The 17,491-nt window shown below is 43.2% G+C and overlaps 1 protein-coding gene across 1 annotated transcript in view; it reads right to left on the bottom strand.

The window, feature by feature from the left end:
• azin1b (antizyme inhibitor 1b) overlaps nucleotides 1-17,491 on the bottom strand; it is a 39,834-nt gene that overhangs the window by 11,880 nt on the left and 10,463 nt on the right. Inside the window, exons 5-11 of the mRNA XM_071375270.1 lie at nucleotides 17,149-17,321; nucleotides 15,849-15,977; nucleotides 15,475-15,556; nucleotides 12,592-12,666; nucleotides 12,252-12,417; nucleotides 10,833-10,948; nucleotides 10,199-10,422 (exon numbers count right to left, since the gene is read on the bottom strand). Coding sequence (XP_071231371.1) covers nucleotides 10,199-10,422; nucleotides 10,833-10,948; nucleotides 12,252-12,417; nucleotides 12,592-12,666; nucleotides 15,475-15,556; nucleotides 15,849-15,977; nucleotides 17,149-17,321 — 965 coding nt within the window. The remainder of the gene's footprint in view (nucleotides 1-10,198; nucleotides 10,423-10,832; nucleotides 10,949-12,251; nucleotides 12,418-12,591; nucleotides 12,667-15,474; nucleotides 15,557-15,848; nucleotides 15,978-17,148; nucleotides 17,322-17,491) is intronic.

Raw genomic sequence — 17,491 nt, 5'->3', positions numbered from 1 at the left:
TAGAGACATAGCCATTAGTTGGTAAGAAAGCTACGTTCTGACTAGAGACATAGCCATTAGTTGGTAAGAAAGCTACATTCTAACTATCTGACTAGAGACATAGCCATTAGTTGGTAAGAAAGCTACGTTCTAACTATCTGACTAGAGACATAGCCATTAGTTGGTAAGAAAGCTACGTTCTAACTATCTGACTAGAGACATAGCCATTAGTTGGTAAGAAAGCTACGTTCTAACTATCTGACTAGAGACATAGCCATTAGTTGGTAAGAAAGCTACGTTCTAACTATCTGACTAGAGACATAGCCATTAGTTGGTAAGAAAGCTACGTTCTAACTATCTGACTAGAGACATAGCCATTAGTTGGTAAGAAAGCTACATTCTAACTATCTGACTAGAGACATAGCCATTAGTTGGTAAGAAAGCTACGTTCTAACTATCTGACTAGAGACATAGCCATTAGTTGGTAAGAAAGCTACGTTCTAACTATCTGACTAGAGACATAGCCATTAGTTGGTAAGAAAGCTACGTTCTAACTATCTGACTAGAGACATAGCCATTAGTTGGTAAGAAAGCTACGTTCCAACTATCTGACTAGAGACATAGCCATTAGTTGGTAAGAAAGCTACGTTCTAACTATCTGACTAGAGACATAGCCATTAGTTGGTAAGAAAGCTACGTTCTAACTATCTGACTAGAGACATAGCCATTAGTTGGTAAGAAAGCTACGTTCCAACTATCTGACTAGAGACATAGCCATTAGTTGGTAAGAAAGCTACGTTCCAACTATCTGACTAGAGACAGCCATTAGTTGGTAAGAAAGCTACGTTCTAACTATCTGACTAGAGACATAGCCATTAGTTGGTAAGAAAGCTACGTTCTAACTATCTGACTAGAGACATAGCCATTAGTTGGTAAGAAAGCTACATTCTAACTATCTGACTAGAGACATAGCCATTAGTTGGTAAGAAAGCTACGTTCTAACTATCTGACTAGAGACATAGCCATTAGTTGGTAAGAAAGCTACGGTCTAACTATCTGACTAGAGACATAGCCATTAGTTGGTAAGAAAGCTACGTTCCAACTATCTGACTAGAGACATAGCCATTAGTTGGTAAGAAAGCTACGTTCTAACTATCTGACTAGAGACATAGCCATTAATTGGTAAGAAAGCTACGTTCTAACTATCTGACTAGAGACATAGCCATTAGTTGGTAAGAAAGCTACGTTCTAACTATCTGACTAGAGACATAGCCATTAGTTGGTAAGAAAGCTACGTTCTAACTATCTGACTAGAGACATAGCCATTAGTTGGTAAGAAAGCTACGTTCTAACTATCTGACTAGAGACATAGCCATTAGTTGGTAAGAAAGCTACATTCTAACTATCTGACTAGAGACATAGCCATTAGTTGGTAAGAAAGCTACGTTCTGACTAGAGACATAGCCATTAGTTGGTAAGAAAGCTACGTTCTAACTATCTGACTAGAGACATAGCCATTAGTTGGTAAGAAAGCTACATTCTAACTATCTGACTAGAGACATAGCCATTAGTTGGTAAGAAAGCTACGTTCTAACTATCTGACTAGAGACATAGCCATTAGTTGGTAAGAAAGCTACGTTCTAACTATCTGACTAGAGACATAGCCATTAGTTGGTAAGAAAGCTACGTTCTAACTATCTGACTAGAGACATAGCCATTAGTTGGTAAGAAAGCTACGTTCTAACTATCTGACTAGAGACATAGCCATTAGTTGGTAAGAAAGCTACGTTCCAACTATCTGACTAGAGACATAGCCATTAGTTGGTAAGAAAGCTACGTTCTAACTATCCGACTAGAGACATAGCCATTAGTTGGTAAGAAAGCTACGTTCTAACTATCCGACTAGAGACATAGCCATTAGTTGGTAAGAAAGCTACGTTCTAACTATCTGACTAGAGACATAGCCATTAGTTGGTAAGAAAGCTACGTTCTAACTATCTGACTAGAGACATAGCCATTAGTTGGTAAGAAAGCTACGTTCTAACTATCTGACTAGAGACATAGCCATTAGTTGGTAAGAAAGCTACGTTCCAACTATCTGACTAGAGACATAGCCATTAGTTGGTAAGAAAGCTACGTTCTAACTATCTGACTAGAGACATAGCCATTAGTTGGTAAGAAAGCTACGTTCTAACTATCTGACTAGAGACATAGCCATTAGTTGGTAAGAAAGCTACGTTCCAACTATCTGACTAGAGACATAGCCATTAGTTGGTAAGAAAGCTACGTTCCAACTATCTGACTAGAGACAGCCATTAGTTGGTAAGAAAGCTACGTTCTAACTATCTGACTAGAGACATAGCCATTAGTTGGTAAGAAAGCTACGTTCTAACTATCTGACTAGAGACATAGCCATTAGTTGGTAAGAAAGCTACATTCTAACTATCTGACTAGAGACATAGCCATTAGTTGGTAAGAAAGCTACGTTCTAACTATCTGACTAGAGACATAGCCATTAGTTGGTAAGAAAGCTACGGTCTAACTATCTGACTAGAGACATAGCCATTAGTTGGTAAGAAAGCTACGTTCCAACTATCTGACTAGAGACATAGCCATTAGTTGGTAAGAAAGCTACGTTCTAACTATCTGACTAGAGACATAGCCATTAATTGGTAAGAAAGCTACGTTCTAACTATCTGACTAGAGACATAGCCATTAGTTGGTAAGAAAGCTACGTTCTAACTATCTGACTAGAGACATAGCCATTAGTTGGTAAGAAAGCTACGTTCTAACTATCTGACTAGAGACATAGCCATTAGTTGGTAAGAAAGCTACGTTCTAACTATCTGACTAGAGACATAGCCATTAGTTGGTAAGAAAGCTACATTCTAACTATCTGACTAGAGACATAGCCATTAGTTGGTAAGAAAGCTACGTTCTGACTAGAGACATAGCCATTAGTTGGTAAGAAAGCTACGTTCTAACTATCTGACTAGAGACATAGCCATTAGTTGGTAAGAAAGCTACATTCTAACTATCTGACTAGAGACATAGCCATTAGTTGGTAAGAAAGCTACGTTCTAACTATCTGACTAGAGACATAGCCATTAGTTGGTAAGAAAGCTACGTTCTAACTATCTGACTAGAGACATAGCCATTAGTTGGTAAGAAAGCTACGTTCTAACTATCTGACTAGAGACATAGCCATTAGTTGGTAAGAAAGCTACGTTCTAACTATCTGACTAGAGACATAGCCATTAGTTGGTAAGAAAGCTACGTTCCAACTATCTGACTAGAGACATAGCCATTAGTTGGTAAGAAAGCTACGTTCTAACTATCCGACTAGAGACATAGCCATTAGTTGGTAAGAAAGCTACGTTCTAACTATCCGACTAGAGACATAGCCATTAGTTGGTAAGAAAGCTACGTTCTAACTATCTGACTAGAGACATAGCCATTAGTTGGTAAGAAAGCTACGTTCTAACTATCTGACTAGAGACATAGCCATTAGTTGGTAAGAAAGCTACGTTCTAACTATCTGACTAGAGACATAGCCATTAGTTGGTAAGAAAGCTACGTTCTGACTAGAGACATAGCCATTAGTTGGTAAGAAAGCTACGTTCTAACTATCTGACTAGAGACATAGCCATTAGTTGGTAAGAAAGCTACGTTCTAACTATCTGACTAGAGACATAGCCATTAGTTGGTAAGAAAGCTACATTCTAACTATCTGACTAGAGACATAGCCATTAGTTGGTAAGAAAGCTACGTTCTAACTATCTGACTAGAGACATAGCCATTAGTTGGTAAGAAAGCTACGTTCTAACTATCTGACTAGAGACATAGCCATTAGTTGGTAAGAAAGCTACGTTCTGACTATCTGACTAGAGACATAGCCATTAGTTGGTAAGAAAGCTACATTCTAACTATCTGACTAGAGACATAGCCATTAGTTGGTAAGAAAGCTACGTTCTAACTATCTGACTAGAGACATAGCCATTAGTTGGTAAGAAAGCTACGTTCTAACTATCTGACTAGAGACATAGCCATTAGTTGGTAAGAAAGCTACGTTCTAACTATCTGACTAGAGACATAGCCATTAGTGGGTAAGAAAGCTACGTTCTAACTATCTGACTAGAGACATAGCCATTAGTTGGTAAGAAAGCTACATTCTAACTATCTGACTAGAGACATAGCCATTAGTTGGTAAGAAAGCTACGTTCTAACTATCTGACTAGAGACATAGCCATTAGTTGGTAAGAAAGCTACGGTCTAACTATCTGACTAGAGACATAGCCATTAGTTGGTAAGAAAGCTACGTTCCAACTATCTGACTAGAGACATAGCCATTAGTTGGTAAGAAAGCTACGTTCTAACTATCTGACTAGAGACATAGCCATTAATTGGTAAGAAAGCTACGTTCTAACTATCTGACTAGAGACATAGCCATTAGTTGGTAAGAAAGCTACGTTCTAACTATCTGACTAGAGACATAGCCATTAGTTGGTAAGAAAGCTACGTTCTAACTATCTGACTAGAGACATAGCCATTAGTTGGTAAGAAAGCTACGTTCTAACTATCTGACTAGAGACATAGCCATTAGTTGGTAAGAAAGCTACATTCTAACTATCTGACTAGAGACATAGCCATTAGTTGGTAAGAAAGCTACGTTCTGACTAGAGACATAGCCATTAGTTGGTAAGAAAGCTACGTTCTAACTATCTGACTAGAGACATAGCCATTAGTTGGTAAGAAAGCTACATTCTAACTATCTGACTAGAGACATAGCCATTAGTTGGTAAGAAAGCTACGTTCTAACTATCTGACTAGAGACATAGCCATTAGTTGGTAAGAAAGCTACGTTCTAACTATCTGACTAGAGACATAGCCATTAGTTGGTAAGAAAGCTACGTTCTAACTATCTGACTAGAGACATAGCCATTAGTTGGTAAGAAAGCTACGTTCTAACTATCTGACTAGAGACATAGCCATTAGTTGGTAAGAAAGCTACGTTCCAACTATCTGACTAGAGACATAGCCATTAGTTGGTAAGAAAGCTACGTTCTAACTATCCGACTAGAGACATAGCCATTAGTTGGTAAGAAAGCTACGTTCTAACTATCCGACTAGAGACATAGCCATTAGTTGGTAAGAAAGCTACGTTCTAACTATCTGACTAGAGACATAGCCATTAGTTGGTAAGAAAGCTACGTTCTAACTATCTGACTAGAGACATAGCCATTAGTTGGTAAGAAAGCTACGTTCTAACTATCTGACTAGAGACATAGCCATTAGTTGGTAAGAAAGCTACGTTCCAACTATCTGACTAGAGACATAGCCATTAGTTGGTAAGAAAGCTACGTTCTAACTATCTGACTAGAGACATAGCCATTAGTTGGTAAGAAAGCTACGTTCTAACTATCTGACTAGAGACATAGCCATTAGTTGGTAAGAAAGCTACGTTCCAACTATCTGACTAGAGACATAGCCATTAGTTGGTAAGAAAGCTACGTTCCAACTATCTGACTAGAGACAGCCATTAGTTGGTAAGAAAGCTACGTTCTAACTATCTGACTAGAGACATAGCCATTAGTTGGTAAGAAAGCTACGTTCTAACTATCTGACTAGAGACATAGCCATTAGTTGGTAAGAAAGCTACATTCTAACTATCTGACTAGAGACATAGCCATTAGTTGGTAAGAAAGCTACGTTCTAACTATCTGACTAGAGACATAGCCATTAGTTGGTAAGAAAGCTACGGTCTAACTATCTGACTAGAGACATAGCCATTAGTTGGTAAGAAAGCTACGTTCCAACTATCTGACTAGAGACATAGCCATTAGTTGGTAAGAAAGCTACGTTCTAACTATCTGACTAGAGACATAGCCATTAATTGGTAAGAAAGCTACGTTCTAACTATCTGACTAGAGACATAGCCATTAGTTGGTAAGAAAGCTACGTTCTAACTATCTGACTAGAGACATAGCCATTAGTTGGTAAGAAAGCTACGTTCTAACTATCTGACTAGAGACATAGCCATTAGTTGGTAAGAAAGCTACGTTCTAACTATCTGACTAGAGACATAGCCATTAGTTGGTAAGAAAGCTACATTCTAACTATCTGACTAGAGACATAGCCATTAGTTGGTAAGAAAGCTACGTTCTGACTAGAGACATAGCCATTAGTTGGTAAGAAAGCTACGTTCTAACTATCTGACTAGAGACATAGCCATTAGTTGGTAAGAAAGCTACATTCTAACTATCTGACTAGAGACATAGCCATTAGTTGGTAAGAAAGCTACGTTCTAACTATCTGACTAGAGACATAGCCATTAGTTGGTAAGAAAGCTACGTTCTAACTATCTGACTAGAGACATAGCCATTAGTTGGTAAGAAAGCTACGTTCTAACTATCTGACTAGAGACATAGCCATTAGTTGGTAAGAAAGCTACGTTCTAACTATCTGACTAGAGACATAGCCATTAGTTGGTAAGAAAGCTACGTTCCAACTATCTGACTAGAGACATAGCCATTAGTTGGTAAGAAAGCTACGTTCTAACTATCCGACTAGAGACATAGCCATTAGTTGGTAAGAAAGCTACGTTCTAACTATCCGACTAGAGACATAGCCATTAGTTGGTAAGAAAGCTACGTTCTAACTATCTGACTAGAGACATAGCCATTAGTTGGTAAGAAAGCTACGTTCTAACTATCTGACTAGAGACATAGCCATTAGTTGGTAAGAAAGCTACGTTCTAACTATCTGACTAGAGACATAGCCATTAGTTGGTAAGAAAGCTACGTTCTGACTAGAGACATAGCCATTAGTTGGTAAGAAAGCTACGTTCTAACTATCTGACTAGAGACATAGCCATTAGTTGGTAAGAAAGCTACGTTCTAACTATCTGACTAGAGACATAGCCATTAGTTGGTAAGAAAGCTACATTCTAACTATCTGACTAGAGACATAGCCATTAGTTGGTAAGAAAGCTACGTTCTAACTATCTGACTAGAGACATAGCCATTAGTTGGTAAGAAAGCTACGTTCTAACTATCTGACTAGAGACATAGCCATTAGTTGGTAAGAAAGCTACGTTCTGACTATCTGACTAGAGACATAGCCATTAGTTGGTAAGAAAGCTACATTCTAACTATCTGACTAGAGACATAGCCATTAGTTGGTAAGAAAGCTACGTTCTAACTATCTGACTAGAGACATAGCCATTAGTTGGTAAGAAAGCTACGTTCTAACTATCTGACTAGAGACATAGCCATTAGTTGGTAAGAAAGCTACGTTCTAACTATCTGACTAGAGACATAGCCATTAGTGGGTAAGAAAGCTACGTTCTAACTATCTGACTAGAGACATAGCCATTAGTTGGTAAGAAAGCTACGTTCTAACTATCTGACTAGAGACATAGCCATTAGTTGGTAAGAAAGCTACGTTCTAACTATCTGACTAGAGACATAGCCATTAGTTGGTAAGAAAGCTACGTTCTAACTATCTGACTAGAGACATAGCCATTAGTTGGTAAGAAAGCTACATTCTAACTATCTGACTAGAGACATAGCCATTAGTTGGTAAGAAAGCTACGTTCTAACTATCTGACTAGAGACATAGCCATTAGTTGGTAAGAAAGCTACGTTCTAACTATCTGACTAGAGACATAGCCATTAGTTGGTAAGAAAGCTACGTTCCAACTATCTGACTAGAGACATAGCCATTAGTTGGTAAGAAAGCTACGTTCTAACTATCTGACTAGAGACATAGCCATTAGTTGGTAAGAAAGCTACGTTCTAACTATCTGACTAGAGACATAGCCATTAGTTGGTAAGAAAGCTACGTTCTAACTATCTGACTAGAGACATAGCCATTAGTTGGTAAGAAAGCTACGTTCTAACTATCTGACTAGAGACATAGCCATTAGTTGGTAAGAAAGCTACGTTCTAACTATCTGACTAGAGACATAGCCATTAGTTGGTAAGAAAGCTACGTTCTAACTATCTGACTAGAGACATAGCCATTAGTTGGTAAGAAAGCTACGTTCTAACTATCTGACTAGAGACATAGCCATTAATTGGTAAGAAAGCTACGTTCTAACTATCTGACTAGAGACATAGCCATTAGTGGGTAAGAAAGCTACGTTCTAACTATCTGACTAGAGACATAGCCATTAGTTGGTAAGAAAGCTACGTTCTAACTATCTGACTAGAGACATAGCCATTAGTTGGTAAGAAAGCTACGTTCTAACTATCTGACTAGAGACATAGCCATTAGTTGGTAAGAAAGCTACGTTCTAACTATCTGACTAGAGACATAGCCATTAGTTGGTAAGAAAGCTACGTTCCAACTATCTGACTAGAGACATAGCCATTAGTTGGTAAGAAAGCTACGTTCTAACTATCTGACTAGAGACATAGCCATTAGTTGGTAAGAAAGCTACGTTCTGACTAGAGACATAGCCATTAGTTGGTAAGAAAGCTACGTTCTAACTATCTGACTAGAGACATAGCCATTAGTTGGTAAGAAAGCTACGTTCTAACTATCTGACTAGAGACATAGCCATTAGTTGGTAAGAAAGCTACGTTCTAACTATCTGACTAGAGACATAGCCATTAGTTGGTAAGAAAGCTACGTTCTAACTATCTGACTAGAGACATAGCCATTAGTTGGTAAGAAAGCTACATTCTAACTATCTGACTAGAGACATAGCCATTAGTTGGTAAGAAAGCTACGTTCTAACTATCTGACTAGAGACATAGCCATTAGTTGGTAAGAAAGCTACGTTCTAACTATCTGACTAGAGACATAGCCATTAGTTGGTAAGAAAGCTACGTTCTAACTATCTGACTAGAGACATAGCCATTAGTTGGTAAGAAAGCTACATTCTAACTATCTGACTAGAGACATAGCCATTAGTTGGTAAGAAAGCTACGTTCTAACTATCTGACTAGAGACATAGCCATTAGTTGGTAAGAAAGCTACGTTCTAACTATCTGACTAGAGACATAGCCATTAGTTGGTAAGAAAGCTACGTTCCAACTATCTGACTAGAGACATAGCCATTAGTTGGTAAGAAAGCTACGTTCTAACTATCTGACTAGAGACATAGCCATTAGTTGGTAAGAAAGCTACGTTCTGACTAGAGACATAGCCATTAGTTGGTAAGAAAGCTACGTTCTAACTATCTGACTAGAGACATAGCCATTAGTTGGTAAGAAAGCTACGTTCTAACTATCTGACTAGAGACATAGCCATTAGTTGGTAAGAAAGCTACATTCTAACTATCTGACTAGAGACATAGCCATTAGTTGGTAAGAAAGCTACGTTCTAACTATCTGACTAGAGACATAGCCATTAGTTGGTAAGAAAGCTACATTCTAACTATCTGACTAGAGACATAGCCATTAGTTGGTAAGAAAGCTACGTTCTAACTATCTGACTAGAGACATAGCCATTAGTTGGTAAGAAAGCTACGTTCTAACTATCTGACTAGAGACATAGCCATTAGTTGGTAAGAAAGCTACATTCTAACTATCTGACTAGAGACATAGCCATTAGTTGGTAAGAAAGCTACGTTCTAACTATCTGACTAGAGACATAGCCATTAGTTGGTAAGAAAGCTACGTTCTAACTATCTGACTAGAGACATAGCCATTAGTTGGTAAGAAAGCTACATTCTAACTATCTGACTAGAGACATAGCCATTAGTTGGTAAGAAAGCTACGTTCTAACTATCTGACTAGAGACATAGCCATTAGTTGGTAAGAAAGCTACGTTCTAACTATCTGACTAGAGACATAGCCATTAGTTGGTAAGAAAGCTACGTTCTAACTATCTGACTAGAGACATAGCCATTAGTTGGTAAGAAAGCTACGTTCTAACTATCTGACTAGAGACATAGCCATTAGTTGGTAAGAAAGCTACGTTCTAACTATCTGACTAGAGACATAGCCATTAGTTGGTAAGAAAGCTACGTTCTAACTATCTGACTAGAGACATAGCCATTAGTTGGTAAGAAAGCTACGTTCCAACTATCTGACTAGAGACATAGCCATTAGTTGGTAAGAAAGCTACGTTCTAACTATCTGACTAGAGACATAGCCATTAGTTGGTAAGAAAGCTACGTTCTAACTATCTGACTAGAGACACAACACATGAAGCAACACTAGAGAGAAGTACACAGACCTCCCCCTGCAGCACTATAACTAGGTCTTACCAGTCAGCAGTGGAGACAGTGTAGTAGACAGGTGGTCTGATGGCTGAGGGGTCACTGAAGGAGGACAGGTCCCCCAGGCCAGCAGCCCCCATGTTGTTAAAGACCAGCCAGTCTCCAGGGCTGAGCTCAGGCAGCAGGCAGTGGTCTACCAGCTGGTCTAGGCTGTCACATGATGGACCCCACAGGCTGCTGGAGAACACTGGCTCCTCTGCCGTAGACCCCCTCTGTGGAAGGAGAGGTCAAGATTACACACACGGTCTTTGAGCAGGTGAGGCATATCAAACAGAAAATGATAGAGACTCCACTCACTGCACCTCGTCTCCTCTGATGAGGACCCGGCCAGCTGCTACTGACCTCGTCTCCTCTGATGAGAACCCGGCCAGCTGCTACTGACCTCGTCTCCTCTGATGAGAACCTGGCTAGCTGCTACTGACCTCGTCTCCTCTGATGAGGACCCGGCCAGCTGCTACTGACCTCGTCTCCTCTGATGAGAACCCGGCCAGCTGCTACTGACCTCGTCTCCTCTGATGAGGACCTGGCTAGCTGCTACTGACCTCGTCTCCTCTGATGAGGACCCGGCTAGCTGCTACTGACCTCGTCTCCTCTGATGAGGACCCGGCTAGCTGCTACTGACCTTGTGCACAGCCGGGGCAGGGATGGTGCTTCCTAGCAGCTTGCTGGAGAAAGACCCGTAGACGCCATCGTTCAGGTAGTACAGGAACTCTGGCTCGTCATCTGGTGTCAGCTCATCTGAAGATGGATGAGGGGATAGACAGGATGTTTCAAAACGAAGTACATCAACAAAGAGACCGCAATATACCGTAGGCCCCTTAGTGGGTTCATTGTAATGTTCTACAATATACCGTAGGCCCCTTAGTGGGTTCATTGTAATGTTCTACAATATACCGTAGGTCCCTTAGTGGGTTCAATGTAATGTTCTACAATATACCGTAGGCCCCTTAGTGGGTTCATTGTAATGTTCTACAATATACCGTAGGCCCCTTAGTGGGTTCAATGTAATGTTCTACAATATACCGTAGGCCCCTTAGTGGGTTCAATGTAATGTTCTACAATATACCGTAGGTCCCTTAGTGGGTTCAATGTAATGTTCTACAATATACCGTAGGCCCCTTAGTGGGTTCATTGTAATGTTCTACAATATACCGTAGGCCCCTTAGTGGGTTCAATGTAATGTTCTACAATATACCGTAGGCCCCTTAGTGGGTTCAATGTAATGTTCTACAACATACCGTAGGTCCCTTAGTGGGTTCATTGTGATGTTCTACAATATACCGTAGGCCCCTTAGTGGGTTCATTGTAATGTTCTACAATATACCGTAGGTCCCTTAGTGGGTTCATTGTGATGTTCTACAATATACCGTAGGCCCCTTAGTGGGTTCATTGTAATGTTCTACAATATACCGTAGGCCCCTTAGTGGGTTCAATGTAATGTTCTACAATATACCGTAGGCCCCTTAGTGGGTTCATTGTAATGTTCTACAATATACCGTAGGCCCCTTAGTGGGTTCAATGTAATGTTCTACAACATACCGTAGGTCCCTTAGTGGGTTCATTGTGATGTTCTACAATATACCGTAGGCCCCTTAGTGGGTTCAATGTAATGTTCTACAATATACCGTAGGTCCCTTAGTGGGTTCATTGTGATGTTCTACAATATACCGTAGGCCCCTTAGTGGGTTCAATGTAATGTTCTACAATATACCGTAGGCCCCTTAGTGGGTTCATTGTGATGTTCTACAATATACCGTAGGCCCCTTAGTGGGTTCAATGTAATGTTCTACAACATCCACCTGCTCAAAGACATTCTCTTACATGGTGTGTGTGCTCTGTTATAGATCATTCTCATCCTACAGAGAAATACTGCCTCCATCCTATCCCATTAATTAAATAGAAAAGTTTTTTTTTTTTTAAGCATATCCTATCTTCCGAAACACCCTTAGAGGGTGGAGTCACGGCCAGGCTCTGTCATTATCAACAGCAACCCGGGAGCAATGAATAGTAGTTACGGCAGTCAGTCAGTCAGCAGGCTCACCCTGAGCGAGGCCGTTCCAGTCCCGGGCCACAACCTTCTTGCCGATGACATTGACAGCCAGAGTGAAGGCAGAGGAGACGTAGTAGCTACCAGGCTGAGCGATGACCTGCACTCCAGACAGAGTGGTGAAGTAGGCATCCAGCAGCAGTCTGACGGTGGTATGAACCTACAGAGAGAGGAAGTCAGTAATGTCTATGTCCAAAACACCATTATATTCCCTCTATAGTGCACTACGTATTACCAGGGCCCATTAGGAATAGGGGACCATTTGGGATAACATACAATCTGCATTGTTTTTTTTTGTAAGTAATGCCATGTGATGAGAGGTATCATCACGTACCTGTTTGAGCTGAAACTCTGAGCCAGAGAATCCACCACCAATATCCAGGATGCTCATGTTGAACCCCAACTCTGCCTAACCAGGAAAGAGACAGATTTTTTTTTAAAGAGCAAAAAAAGAAGGGGGGGGGGGGGGGGGACGACACGGGGCAATCAGGCCTGAGAATTAGATATTGAACACTTACAGGATGTCTATGGACATAAACTTCTCACGCGCGAATTCCAAATATCCAGCTGGTCAGAATGCTCTCACTGATTGTTACGCAACAGGACAGCTAACCTCCTCAAAGCAAGGCACACTGCCTGATAATTATCTGTATGTGGTTGTTTCTACTGTAGCATACCTTATGTATGAACACTGACTTTGTAAAATTCTCAGACCCTTTGACTTTTTGGCTTTTTTTTGTGAGTTACAGCCTTGTTCTAAAATGGATTAAAATCATCACAATACCTCATAATGACAAAGCAAAAACTGTTTTTTTAGAAATCTTAGCAAATGTATAAAAAAAATATTAATAATAATATCACATTTACATAGGCATTCAGAGCCTTCACTCAATACTTTGTTGAAGCACCTTTGGCAGCGATTACAGCCTTGAGTATGACACTACAAGCTTGGCACACCTGTATTTGGGGAGTTTCTCCCATTTCTTCTCTGCAGATCCTCTCAAGCTCTGTCAGGTTGGACGGGGAGTGTTGCTGCACAGACATTTTCAGGTCTCTCCGGAGATGTTCGATCGGGTTCAAATACCGATCGAAAACTCTACCAAGTCGGTGATCAGGCATACCCCTGTTGTCGTCAGCTAACTTTATGGTGTTGGAGATGTGCTTGGCCATGCAGTCGTGGGTGAACAGAGTACAGGAGGGGACTAAGCACGCACCCCTGAGGGGCCCCAGTGTTGAGGATCAGCGTGGCAGATGTGTTGTTGCCTACCCTTACCACCCGGGGGGCAGCCCGTCAGGAAGTCCAGGATCCAGTTGCAGAGGAAGGTGTTTAGTCCCAGGGTCCTTAGCTTAGTGATGAGCTTTGAGGGCCCTATGGTGTTGAACGCTGAGCTGTAGTCAACGAACAGCATTCTCACATAGGTGTTCCTTTAGTCCAGGTGGGAAAGGGCAGTGTGGAGTGCGATCCGGTCAAATGGTGGGGCGGTGTGCGAATTGGAGTGGGTCTAGGGGTTTCCGGGATAATGGTGTTGATGTGAGCCATGACCAGCCTTTCTAAGCACTTCATGGCTACCGACGTGAATGCTACGGGGCGGTAGTCCTTTAGGCAGGCTACCTTTGCTTTCTAGGGCAGAGGGACTATGGTGGTCTGCTTGAAACATGTAGGTATTACAGACTCAGTCAGGGAGAGGTTGAAAATGTCAGTGAAGACACTTGCCAGTTGGTCAGTGCATGCTCAGAGTACACGTCCTGGTAATTCGTCTGGCCCCGCAGCCTTGCGAATGTTGACCTGTTGAAAGGTCTTACGTCGGCTACAGAGAGCGTGATCACACAGTCGTCCGGAAGAGCTGGTGTACTCATGCATGCTTCAGTGTTGCTTAGCTTCAGTGTTGCTTACTTCGAAGCGAGCCGTCTGGTAGGCTCGTGTCACTGGGTAGCTCGCGGCTGGGTTTCTCTTTGTAGTCCGTAATAGTTTTCAAGCCCTGTCACATCCGACGAGCATCAGAGCCGGTGTAGTACGATTCAATCTTAGTCCTGTATTGATTTTTGAAATTTTTAATTTTTATAAACCTTGACTCCTTTTCCCTCCACAATTTCATAGTATCCAAATGTCTCATTGCTGCAACTCCCGTATGGACTCGGGAGAGTCAAAGGTCAAGAGCCATGCGTCCTCCAAAACACGACCCAACCAAGCCGCACTGCTTCTGGACACAATGCCAGCTTAACCCGGAAGCCAGCCACACCAGTGTGTCGGGGGAAACACCGTACACCTGGCGACCGTGTCAGCACACATGCGCCCAGCCCGCAACAGAAGCCGCTAGTGCGCGATGGGACAAGGACATCGCTGCCGGCCAAACCCTCCCCTAACCCAGACGACGCTGGGCCAATTGTGCGCCGCGCCATGGGTCTCCCGGTCGCGGCCTGCTGCGGGATTTATTATAAGCGCCCGGATTAGCGTCCCGCGCCTTGAAAGCGGCAGCTCTAGCCTTTAGCTCAGTGCGGATGTTGCCTGCCTGTAACGGTAGCTACGGATGTTGCCTGCCTGTAACGGTAGCTACGGATGTTGCCTGCCTGTAACGGTAGCTACGGATGTTGCCTGCCTGTAACGGTAGCTACGGATGTTGCCTGCCTGTAACGGTAGCTACGGATGTTGCCTGCCTGTAACGGTAGCTACGGATGTTGCCTGCCTGTAACGGTAGCTACGGATGTTGCCTGCCTGTAACGGTAGCTACGGATGTTGCCTGCCTGTAACGGTAGCTACGGATGTTGCCTGCCTGTAACGGTAGCTACGGATGTTGCCTGCCTGTAACGGTAGCTACGGATGTTGCCTGCCTGTAATGGTAGCTACGGATGTTGCCTGTAATGGTGACGACATCCCCTTCAACATGCATACCGCAGAACAATAAAGGGCCGCTGGTGTGGATGCTCGCCAACGTGTATATAGTTATGGATCATTTAGTTATTGTCCTTTGGTGTGGTTGGCACTTTAACCTTGCTGATCAGAGGACAACCTACAGACTTCATTCATAACCATGTCATCAGCTCCTGTTTCTCCCATCTGACCATGTCATCTCCCCCCTTAATACCCAGTAATCAGCTCCTGTTTCTCCCATCTGACCATGTCACCTCCCCCCTTAATACCCAGTAATCAGCTCCTGTTTCTCCCATCTGACCATGTCATCTCCCCCCTTAATACCCAGTAATCAGCTCCTCTACTCACCCCCATGTCAAACACACAGCGGGCATCCGACAGCGCGTGGGTGTAGGCCTGCAGGTCCTTGCAGGAGCTGGGAATGTGGAACCTGAAGACACAACCAAAGACAATTGCAATTACTGTACAAACAGTAGTAACTGTGTTTCTAACATACGATTGTAAGGGTTAGGAAGATGCTAAATCATGGTAGCTACTGCCTGAAGCAAACAGTTAAATTTTATCGCTACAGCCCAACAGGCAACTCTAGGTCAAAGTAATTGAACCTAAAACATGTATATTGGATGAAGCAACCCTTTAAATCATTACAATGGAAAAAAGTGCCTCTTGTGATGGTCACCATTGAACAGCATCCAACTACACTATGAAAGATGTGTACTTACGTAACGCCCACCACCTGCACCCCCAGGTCCTTGGCCGTCTCCAGCAGGCGCCGACAGCACTTCAGAGAGCAGCCAAACTCCATGCTGGTCTCTGCTGCCTGGGCCCATGTAGTTACCTGAACCAGCAGCCTGGGAGGAGGAACAAGGCACAATTCACTTTATTCACTAAGGACATTTACATATGTCCCAGGAATCTGACCTGTGGTGCTGACAAAAAAAATATAATATACAGAAAGATTTACAACATCTACAAAAATTCATTAGTGACTGGTCCTCTCGTCCATAGTTCACAGAGACCTGACACGGTCCTCTCGTCCACAGGGACCGGACACGGTCCTCTCGTCCACAGGGACCGGACACGGTCCTCTCGTCCACAGGGACCTGACACGGTCCTCTCGTCCACAGGGACCTGACACGGTCCTCTCGTCCACAGGGACCTGACACGGTCCTCTCGTCCACAGGGACCTGACACGGTCCTCTCGTCCACAGGGACCTGACACGGTCCTCTCGTCCACAGGGACCTGACACGGTCCTCTCGTCCACAGGGACCGGACACGGTCCTCTCGTCCACAGGGACCGGACACGGTCCTCTCGTCCACAGGGACCTGACACGGTCCTCTCGTCCACAGGGACCTGACACGGTCCTCTCGTCCACAGGGACCTGACACGGTCCTCTCGTCCACAGGGACCTGACACGGTCCTCTCGTCCACAGGGACCTGACACGGTCCTCTCGTCCACAGGGACCTGACACGGTCCTCTCGTCCACAGGGACCTGACACGGTCCTCTCGTCCACAGGGACCTGACACGGTCCTCTCGTCCACAGGGACCTGACACGGTCCTCTCGTCCACAGGGACCTGACACGGTCCTCTCGTCCACAGGGACCTGACACGGTCCTCTCGTCCACAGGGACCTGACACGGTCCTCTCGTCCACAGGGACCTGACACGGTCCTCTCGTCCATAGTTCACAGGGACCTGACACGGTCCTCTCGTCCATAGTTCACAGGGACCTGACACGGTCCTCTCGTCCATAGTTCACAGAGACCTGACCTGGTCCTCTCTTCCATAGTTCACAGAGACCTGACACGGTCCTCTCTTCCATAGTCCACAGAGACCTGACACGGTCCTCTCTTCCATAGTTCACAGAGACCTGACATGGTCATATCAGTATGTGATACTGATAAAAAGTGTGAAGGAGCTTTTTTCCCTTTTGAATTACTTCAACTTTTCCCAGTTAACTACAAACCTGGAAACACCTAGATGTGCAATAGATATACTCTGGTCTGCATGGGCACCTACCTGGCATTGGGGTGAGAACGGGCTATCTTGCAGAGTTCCGTCTCGCTGTCGCACACCAAGAGGTCGACGCCATTCGTGGCTGCGTGTTTGATGTGGGACAGCTGTTTGCAAACTCCAGAGAAGATGATGTTTTCAGGAGGCACGCCGTGGTCCAACGCCAGACTGACTTCGGCCTGAGACAACACATCATATACGTTAGAACATAACTTCCATTTTAGGAGAGGACAATGAAACAGTGTAGTTCAAATAAAATGTTTTGTTACATGCGTTGAAAACGACCGGTGTAGACCTAACCGCGACGTGCTTATTTACAAGCCCTTAACTTCTCTAGGGTAGGCAGAAT

This window comes from Salvelinus alpinus, chromosome 29, assembly GCF_045679555.1.
Source record: "Salvelinus alpinus chromosome 29, SLU_Salpinus.1, whole genome shotgun sequence".
Lineage (NCBI taxonomy): Eukaryota > Metazoa > Chordata > Actinopteri > Salmoniformes > Salmonidae > Salvelinus > Salvelinus alpinus.
Note: the sequence above shows the minus strand (reverse complement) of the source record. Positions and strands in the feature narration are given on the sequence as shown.